Source organism: Quercus robur, chromosome 3 (assembly GCF_932294415.1).
Source record: "Quercus robur chromosome 3, dhQueRobu3.1, whole genome shotgun sequence".
Lineage (NCBI taxonomy): Eukaryota > Viridiplantae > Streptophyta > Magnoliopsida > Fagales > Fagaceae > Quercus > Quercus robur.
Genome location: NC_065536.1, coordinates 59,414,897 through 59,425,514, shown reverse-complemented (window position 1 = coordinate 59,425,514; position 10,618 = coordinate 59,414,897). Strand labels below are relative to the sequence as shown.

Genomic DNA, 10,618 nt, shown 5'->3' with positions numbered 1-10,618 from the left:
TAACTTTGCCTTTAGGGTAAAACTTAGGTACATATACAGTTCCTTAAACGAAGTACAATAAGTTCTTCAATTTAATTCAAACACATATCTAAATTATTCTTCAAAATGATAACAATTTATGTGCTTAATTGATCAATGTAATCATATGTTTAGATTTGATGGTGTCACAAATAATCCCAAGTCCATAACTCGTCCATATGTCTCGTCCAACGACAGAAGCAACAATAGGCGAAGAGAATTGCAAGCGTACCAGCGACCCTCGTCCGTATATGGACGAGCTTAATACCTCAAGATCTACTCGTCATTTATGAACTACAAGCCTTCCAAGATGATCTCGTCCGTCTTTCACTAAAAGTGGACGAGATCATCCTGGAGGTCTCGTCCATCCTTACTATGGATGGACTAAAAGTGGACGAGCTCCACATGAAGATCTCGTCCATCCTCACTATGGATGGACGAGTTCATCGGCCCGTCCGACCTAGGTAACTTCCACAGCGGTTACTCCCAATTCTCCGGACTCCTCGACACTGGGAACGGTTACCAAACAGATAACCGTTCCACACACACACTATATAAGGCTTCTTCGATGAAGGAAAAAGGTATTCAGACATTTTCTTACTTTTAAGAGAATACTCCTTCGTTACAGAGAATTCAAAGTAACTAACTTGATCATCGGAGGATTTTTGGCCGGTCATCACCGGTCCCCTCTGATTCTGTCTTTGGTATTATAGGAGATAGCCCGAAGATCAACGTTCAAGTCTTATCAACCCACTGATAATCAAGGAATCATCAGTTGGCGCCGTCTGTGGGAAAGATTGTTTTACAGTTTGTTTCTCCGTGACAAAGGGTTGATGGTTCGGACTAGATCAAGGGCTACTAGCCCAGGCCATCAGGGAAGCAGCAACCCGCTTCGCGATCGCCAGTCTGCGCCGGTCATGCAGTCATCTGCCCAACATGCACAATCTATGGAAGACGCTATGGCGGAGTTGACTCGCCAAAACCAAGAATTACGAATGGAGATTAATATGAGGAGGCAAACACAAGAAGAACGTGAAGGAAGACAAACAGATGGTCATGGTGGAAGAGAGAATACCGAAGTCGGAAGTCAGTTTAGAGGCACCACTTCGCGAATGGTACCATACTTGAAGGAAGAAATGGACCAAATGAAGAGAGTTATGGAGGAGATGAAGGAGAATATGAAAAGAGCAAATCCGATAGAAGACTTGGTTCACAGGACTGATTCTCCCTTTACGGTCTCCATCAACGGTCACCCACTACCATCAAAGTTCAAGTTGCCTTCTCTGGATTCATATGATGGAACACGTGACCCGTTTGATCACATAGCCACTTTCAAGACCACCATGCATCTTCAAGGAGTGCCTGATGAGATAATGTGTAGGGCCTTCCCAACCACCCTTAAGGGTTCGGCGCGAGTTTGGTTTAGTAAAATACCTCCAAATTCGGTGAGTTCTTTTGAAGAGTTGAGCAAGTTATTTGTTAACAATTTCATTGGAGGACAAAGGCACAAGCGTTCCTCGTCCAGTTTGTTGACGATAGAGCAGGGAGAGAACGAGAGCCTTCGGTCATTTATCACCCGTTTTAACAAGGAAGCTCTCAGTGTGGACGAAGCAGATGATAAGCTTCTACTGGCAGCCTTCCACAACGGGGTGAATTCAGATCTGTTTATACATAAGCTCTACGAGAAAGAGCCCCAATCCATGGCCGAACTCGTCCATTCGGCTCAAAATTTTATGAATGCAGAAGATGCAATCATTGCTAAGAAGAGGAAGAGGTCCGAGAGAATGGACGCAAATCCCAGTCGTCAGCACGAGCAGGGTACTCGTCCAAAAAAGGGACGGATAGAGGAAAGGAGAGATCGAGAAAGTAAGAAGCCAGGTCCTCCAGTACGGAACCAGCAGTATACCCCTTTAAACGCCCCACTGGAGCAAGTCCTTATGCAAATCAAGGATGATCCTTCCCTGAAGTGGCCGGAGAAAATGAAGGGTGATCCCAACAAGCGCAACAGGAACAAGTACTGTCGTTTCCATAGGGATCATGGTCATGACACGGACGAGTGTTTTGACTTGAAGCAACAAATTGAAAATCTCATAAGGCAAGGGAAGCTGAGGGGTTTCCTTGGACGAGACCAGAGGGACGAGAAACAAAAGGGAAAGATGGAAGATTCATCGCGACCACCACTCGGGGAGATAAGAGTCATCATTGGGGGAAGTACAACTGGCCAGTCGTCCAAGTCCAAGAAAGCTTACTTGAAGGTAGTACAAAGCGTCCAGCTTTCTGGACGATCACCAGTAGCAAGATCCACGGACGAGCGGGCAATTACTTTCACGGACGAGGACGCTGACAGAATTCATCACCCTCATGATGATGCCCTCGTCATCTCCTTACTAATTGCAAACTACACAACCAGAAGAGTGCTTGTGGACAATGGAAGCTCAGCAGACATTTTATATTATCCAGCTTTTCAGCAGATGAGATTAGGACGAGACCAGCTCCGTCCAGTGAACTCCCCCCTAGTAGGCTTTGGTGGGATGAAGGTGCAGCCAGTGGGTACCATTTCCTTATCCGTGATAGTGGGGGTATATCCACGACAGATTACCAAGGATGTGAACTTCCTTGTGGTAGACTGTCCATCCTCTTACAATGCCATCATTGGGAGGCCAACTTTGAATAGTTGGAAAGCTGTTACCTCTACTTACCACTTATCAGTCAAGTTTCCGACAGAACACGGGGTAGGACAGGTACAAGGTGACCAACTGGCAGCAAGAGAGTGTTACTTGGCCATGCTGGCCATGGATGAACAAGTTCAAGCAATGAACATTGAAGAAAAGAGGGTTGTAGCAGAACCTACTGAAGCATTGGAAGATATTCCCTTGGATGAAAATAACCCTGAGAGGTGTACCAGGGTTGGAGTAGATTTAGAAGAGAAGATTAAGACGGACCTCGTCCAATTTTTGAAGAACAACATCGACGTATTTGCGTGGAGTCACGATGATATGCCGGGTATAGACCCTAGTGTCATTACTCACCGTTTGAATGTATGTCCTTCCTCCAAGCCTGTTCGGCAAAAGAAGAGGGTGTTTGTCCCAGAAAGAGATAGTGCAATCAAGGACGAGGTCCAAAAGCTGATGGTAGCAAAGTTCATTCGGGAAGTGTACTACCCGGATTGGTTGGCCAATGTAGTAATGGTCAAAAAAGCGAATGGAAAGTGGAGAATGTGCGTTGACTTCACTGATCTAAATAAGGCTTGCCCCAAGGACAGCTATCCGTTACCGCGCATTGACCAGTTAGTAGACTCAACTGCAGGCCACAAATTGCTTAGTTTCATGGATGCCTTTTCAGGATACAATCAGATAAGAATGGACGAGGCTGATCAAGAGAAGACATCTTTTGTCACCAGTCAAGGCTTATTCTGCTATAAGGTGATGCCGTTTGGCTTAAAGAATGCAGGGGCGACATATCAGAGGTTGGTCAACCACATGTTCCGTCCGCAGATTGGGCGGAATGTGGAAGTCTATGTAGATGACATGCTGGTGAAAAGTCAGGACGAAGGAAGACATCTAGACGACCTGCAGGAGACATTTGAGACATTGAGGCGGTATCACATGAAGCTGAATCCTAGCAAATGTGCTTTTGGAGTATCATCAGGGAAATTCCTTGGCTTTATGGTATCCCACAGGGGAATTGAAGCAAATCCAGATAAAATTCAAGCAATACTGGACATGAAGCCACCGCAAAATACCAAGGAAATCCAATCCCTCACTGGACGAGTCGCTGCGCTTAACAGGTTTGTCTCTAAAGCTACTGATAAATGTTTGCCATTTTTTAAGGTTCTCAAAAAAGCATTCGAATGGACCGACGAGTGTCAGAGAGCTTTCGAAGATTTGAAGGTATACCTTACCAGGGCACCGCTGCTAAGTCCATCAGTGGAAGGAGAGGAACTATATTTGTACCTAGCGGTAACCCCATATGCTGTGAGCTCAGCATTGATAAGAGAGGAAGATAAAGTCCAAAGACCTGTGTATTATACAAGCAAGGCATTGAAAGGAGCGGAAGGACGATATCCACAAATGGAGAAGTTGGCCTTCGCACTAATCACAGCTTCAAGGAAGCTGAGGCATTATTTCCAAGCACATGTCATTAATGTTATGACAGATCATCCTCTCAAAAAAGCAATGAATAGACTGGAAGCTGCAGGGCGATTAATCCAGTGGGCTGTGGAGCTAAGTGAGTTCGATATCAGATATCAACCAAGGCATGCCATAAAAGCTCAAGCCCTAGCAGATTTTATCGCAGAGTTTACCCCAAGTCATAATGAGGCAGAGGACAGCAAGAGATGGATCGTTCACGTGGATGGTTCGTCTACACGGCATGCAGGAGGAATTGGTGTGGTCCTGCAGTCCCCAGAGGGAGACAAACTGAAACATAAAGTACGTCTACAGTACCAAGCGACAAACAATGAAGTCGAATATGAAGCCCTCCTCAAAGGGCTAGAATTGGCGAAGTCCGTGGAAGCCAAGTCCATATGTGTCATGGAAGATTCCCAACTGATCATGGGGCAAGTGAATGGGATGTATGAAGCGAAGGAAGGACGAATGAAGAAATACCTTGGTAGGGTGATGCGCCTTGTGAAAAGGTTCGAAAAAGCTGACTTCGTTCAAATCCCCAGGGAGGAGAACGTGGAAACTGATACTATAGCAAAAGAGGCCTCAGCAGATGAATCATTAGAGAAGTCAGATGAAGTTCAGTATATGCCGAGTATAGATGCCCAGGAAGTACAGCAGGTGGATAACAGAGAAAATTGGATGACTCCGATTATATCATATTTGAAAGATGGACGACTACCAGAAGAAAAGGTTGAGGCCAGAAAGGTGAGGATGAGATCAGCTAGATACGTCCTTATGAATGAAGTGCTATACAAGAGAGGCTTCTCTCAACCTTACCTTAGGTGCCTAGCTCCGGACGAAGCGAACTACGTGCTGAGAGAAGTTCACGAAGGGGCATGTGGCAATCACTCAGGAGCCAGATCACTTGTCCACAAGGTCATTCGTGCAGGATATTATTGGCCGAACATGCAAGCTGATGCAAAAGCATACGTTAAAGTCTACGACCAGTGCCAGCAATTTAGCAATGTCCCCAGGCAACCATCGGAATACCTCACCCCAATGGTAGCACCGTGGCCTTTCGCACAATGGGGATTGGACATTTTGGGTCCCTTCCCTTTGGGAGTAAGGCAGATGAAGTTTTTAGTTGTGGGCATCGATTACTTCACCAAATGGGTGGAGGCAGAACCGTTGGCAAATATCACACAACAGAATGTTAAGAACTTCGTGTGGAAGAACATTGTCTGCAGATTTGGAGTGCCGAAGGTATTGGTGTCTGACAACGGACGACAATTTGACAATGCACTCTTCAAGGACTTTTGCTTACACTTTGGAATTCAGAACCATTACTCCTCGCCTGCACACCCCCAAGCCAACGGCCAGGCTGAAGTAGCAAACCGATCCTTGTTGAAAATCATCAAGACTCGGCTTGAGGGGGCAAAGGGAATATGGCCAGATGAATTACCAGGAGTTTTATGGGCATACAGGACCACTGTGAGGACCCCTACAGGGGAGACCCCTTTCAAATTAGCCTATGGAAGCGATGCAGTCATACCTGCAGAAGTGCATATGGCTAATCACAGGGTGATGACGTATCAAGACAAGGATAATGAGGACCAGCTTCGTCTGAACCTCGATCTAATAGACGAGGTAAGGGCAAACGCAGAATACAGGGCAGCAAAGTATAAGAACCTCATGGCTAGGCAGTATGATGCGATGGTGAAGCCTAGGCGTTTCAATATAGGAGATCTCGTCCTGAGAAAGGTCTCTTTGTCAACCAAGAACCCAGCACATGGGAAGTTGGGCCCAAACTGGGAAGGACCCTATAGAGTAATCAACTGTAAAAGGCAAGGATCCTACTACCTGGAGGCCCTGGACGGGAGAAAATTGGAACATCCTTGGAATGTGGAGCACCTGAAGAGGTACTACCAGTAAGAGTGAACCTATGGACGAGACTTGGGTCTTATCTGTCTACTAGCGTACTATTATGAGTGATGCTGTTTGATACTACTATGTTTGGTATTGTTTGTGTGTGAAGTTTGAAACTATGATTTACTTTTTATAGTTGTGTTGTGGTTATGGACGAAGTCATGAAGTATGTATTTATTAAATAAAAAGGCATCAGTGTGCATGTGCCTTGTCTGTAAACAATATTTATGTTATGTACAAAATGTTGTGTGAATTCTCCATGATATTGTCGTCCAATTCAATCCTCAAGAGGGTTGAAAGATCTAAGACGAACAAAATCTCTGGACGCGGAGATGTAACGTCTAAATTTTCTTGAATAAAAGAAACCACATCCATACTCGTCCAACTCATGGACGAGGTAAAGCCAACTGAAACAATCCAAATTCTGGACGAGACAAAAAGTTGGCAAAATAAGTAGATGGTATGTAAAATTAGTTTGCAAGTCTTAAGACGAATCAAGCTAATTAAAAATACTACCTGCTAAGACGAGTTAGACTACATGAAAAATATGTATTCTCGACATGGATGAGCTAGGAGTAAAATAGCTTAGCAGCATCCGTCCATGCAAAGAAAATGAAATCACTCGTCCATACAAAGAAAATGAAATCATTTATCCATGCAAAGAAAATAAAACTTCATTCAAAGGGTGGACATCCTACGTCCAAAAACCCTTGATTAGTTTGAAAAGCAAAAATAGTATACTTAAAAACCCGTCCTAAAACCATGGACGAGTATAATGTATTCTTGTTACATAAAAAAGGTCCAAAAACAAAGGACCAAACACAAAAGTTACAAAAAGAAAGAAAAAGCAAAGCTACAAAGGTTAAAGTCTCGTCCTAAGAAGGGGGAGCATTCATAGCAGGCTCGTCCTGAGGAGGCTGAGTACTGGCGTCGTCTTCCACGTTGACGTCATCAGAGCCAGTCTGGAGGAGAGAGCTTGTGGCAGCAGTAAGGTTAAGCTTGATTGTGCTGAAGTCAACTTCAGGAAAGTTTTCAACAGCGTCCATTCTGAAATCTTCAAAACCAGCTGCATAATTGCGATCCAAAGTGTCTGTATACTCTTTGGACGACTTGAACTCAGCCACAGCGTCCTCTCTTGCCTTGGAAAGACGAGCATTCAACTCATTGTTCATCTGTTGTAAGTGATCAATGCGCGTTTCCTTCTCCAATGCATCCGTCCTTAGCTCCTCAATCAACTTGTTACGCTCTTTGACCTCGTCCTTAGCTTTTTCAGCAAACCCAGCCCATTTCTTACAATCAGCGTTCACCTCCTGAATCCTTGTCTCCAACAAGACTCTCGTCTTGTCCAGCTCCGTTGCCTGTCTAGACGCTGCTATAAACTTCGACATGGCCTGTGAATAGACACAACAACATAGAATGATTAGATGAGGAAAATTTAATAACTGAACAAGGACGAGGGATACTGGCATACCTTGAAGAGGTCATGGACGCCTGAATGTTCAAATTCCTTCAAGCCCATGTTGTAGCACATGTTTATATCCTCGTCCTTGACGGCTGTCTGGAAACGTTCCCAAGCCAGATCTTCGCTCTCAATAATGTTCGTAGAAGGCTGGGACGAGCTAGGCATAGTAAACTTGGCTGAAGGAGTTCTGGGCGGAGTCTTGGACGGAGTGGATTCAACTGGAGTGGACGAGTCCACGTCGACTATCTGGACGGCAGGCTGAGTCTGAGGAGGTTTTGACTTAACCACCTTGGACGAGCCCTGCTTAACCCTTTTGTCTCTACGACTGGGGAGCCCTTCCAGGTCAATACTCTTTGGCAAGAATTTTCTTTTGTCCCCAGCCGTTGGACGCATCTGACCCTCAGGACGATCCTGGGCTACACCCTCAGGACGCTTCCCTTCTCCAGCAATTTCCTTCCCTTTGTTCTCTTTCATGGTTGACATTCCTAAGACGAGATGAACAAGTTAAGAAATGTATACAAAAAGAAAAGGGAAAGGAAGTTTAGCTAAAAACTTACTTTTTCGCACAGTAACCTCGTGAGCTATAGCTTCGTCTGAAGGCTCGGGACCTAAACCCCACTTGGCTAGACGTCTAAGCGTGACAAGAGAATGGAAGCTCCTATCTGCGTGTAGACGAGCCCTGTGGACGCGGTCACGGTGAAATTTGCTCAAGGACGGACGTTTGGCAGCTACAACACAATGAACAAATAAAGGTTAGAAATTGTAAATATACCAAATAGGAGTAAGAATAAAAATAGACAAGGGGAAGGGACGTACCTTCTGGACGAAGGTTCCCTAAGTCCCCAGTGTAAGGGGGAAAGGGATCCCTGCCAACGTCCACAGGGTTCCCTGCCCAGAAGCCTGAAAGAAAAATGAACTCCGTCTTCCACTTCCTATCAGACGAAGCTAGGGACTTGATCAACCTACAATCATTCCCTCTAGCAGTAAACTGATAAAAACCTTCAGACTGACTTATGGCAGAAGGTTTATAACAATAAAGGAACTCGTCCACTGTAAGAGGACGGTCCCCACCAAAAACTTCCCTCCACAAAATTTGCATGGAGATAATTAACCTCCATGCATTGGGATTGAATTGACAAACACCTAAACCTAACTTGACTAGTAACTCCCTAGCAAAGGCATTTAAAGGAAACCTAAGGCCACCTAAGAAATAAGATTCATAGACGCCTATTCCAAAACGGGGCTCACAACACCACTCTCCACGGACGGGTAGCCTAGGGTTAAACTCGTCTGGGATTTGATACCAGGACCTAAGGTTACCTAACCTTTGTTCGTCCGTCTTAGAATGGACGCCTACAGCGCAACTAAAGACGGTCTCTACCTCGTCCGTAGGATTAGACGGAGAACCAGCTTGAGAGCCAGAAGCTCTCCTAAGCTGTTCTTGGACGACTTCAATAGGGAGCCCAGGGGCCCCAGAAGAGTAGTTCTCGTCCGTGCTTCCTCCACTCTCATCACTAGCACCACTAGAGCTAGACCTATCACTAGTATCATCACAATACTCGTCTATAACCTTATTAAGGCTATCTGTAGACGAGGAAGCGACAGACATCCCTAACAAGAAACTTAAACCTAAAGACGAGAAAAAGAAGAGTACCTGGCTCTAGACGGAAGAAGACTCTAGACGCAGAGAACTCCTAGACGAGGCTCTAGACGATGGATGTCAAGGAAGAAAATTTCTGGAATGAAGAGGGTCAAGGGAGGCATTCCACTATTTATAGGATGCTGACCTGGGTAATCGAAACGACCCAACCAATACAGAAGCAACACGTGGCATCTACCTCGGAAAAATAAATCGACGGAATCAGTTTCTAATAAGAAAAAGACACGTGGTACAGTAATTATTAACCAATTGTGTCCAAGAACATTCAACCTTTTGGACGACTCACATGGACGAGGGGGCAGCTGATGGTGTCACAAATAATCCCAAGTCCATAACTCGTCCATATGTCTCGTCCAACGACAGAAGCAACAATAGGCGAAGAGAATTGCAAGCGTACCAGCGACCCTCGTCCGTATATGGACGAGCTTAATACCTCAAGATCTACTCGTCATTTATGAACTACAAGCCTTCCAAGATGATCTCGTCCGTCTTTCACTAAAAGTGGACGAGATCATCCTGGAGGTCTCGTCCATCCTTACTATGGATGGACTAAAAGTGGACGAGCTCCACATGAAGATCTCGTCCATCCTCACTATGGATGGACGAGTTCATCAGCCCGTCCGACCTAGGTAACTTCCACAGCGGTTACTCCCAATTCTCCGGACTCCTCGACACTGGGAACGGTTACCAAACAGATAACCGTTCCACACACACACTATATAAGGCTTCTTCGATGAAGGAAAAAGGTATTCAGACATTTTCTTACTTTTAAGAGAATACTCCTTCGTTACAGAGAATTCAAAGTAACTAACTTGATCATCGGAGGATTTTTGGCCGGTCATCACCGGTCCCCTCTGATTCTGTCTTTGGTATTACAGGAGATAGCCCGAAGATCAACGTTCAAGTCTTATCAACCCACTGATAATCAAGGAATCATCAAGATTTAATTGAAAAACATGATATGTTGTACATAAGGAACTGTTTTTAAGTCTTGACCTCAATATCATTCTCCATTTATGGTTTTTTTCCCCCAAATAGGAATAAACTTAATATTCTACCCCTTTTCATTAAGGGAACGGGTGTTACTCCTATTTTTGGGAAGAATGCTTAAGAGAACATGGAATGAAGTGTATTTTTCTTCCTAGTCATTCCATCATATCTACTAAAACTTCCAAACAATGGAATGGATGAAATGTGCCTTTAAGTTCAATATCAATCCATTCCTTTTCCTCTCCCAAGAGAGAGGTAACTATTCCAATATTGTTGGTACTTGGTTTCAACCCATTGTGTTCACATGTAAAAAAGTTAGTTGATTTTACAAAAGCTTTCAAGAAAATTTCTCCAACTTCAAGCAAATATATATAACACAGTACTGACCTGTGTTTTACCTGTTAGTGAGCAATTGAGCCCATCAACCCTTAGCAGATACACCATTCTTGGGTACTT

The 10,618-nt window shown here is 44.6% G+C and overlaps 1 protein-coding gene across 1 annotated transcript; it reads right to left on the bottom strand.

Annotated features, from left to right (window-relative positions):
* Positions 1 to 6,925: 6,925 nt before the first annotated feature.
* On the bottom strand, positions 6,926 to 9,121 carry LOC126719866 (uncharacterized). The gene is made up of 4 exons (XM_050422375.1): positions 8,329 to 9,121; positions 8,070 to 8,240; positions 7,522 to 7,997; positions 6,926 to 7,441 (listed from the first exon to the last, which is right to left on the bottom strand). Exons 1-4 carry the CDS (start codon positions 9,119 to 9,121, stop codon positions 6,926 to 6,928), a joined length of 1,956 nt encoding a protein of 651 aa, XP_050278332.1.
* Positions 9,122 to 10,618: the final 1,497 nt, after the last annotated feature.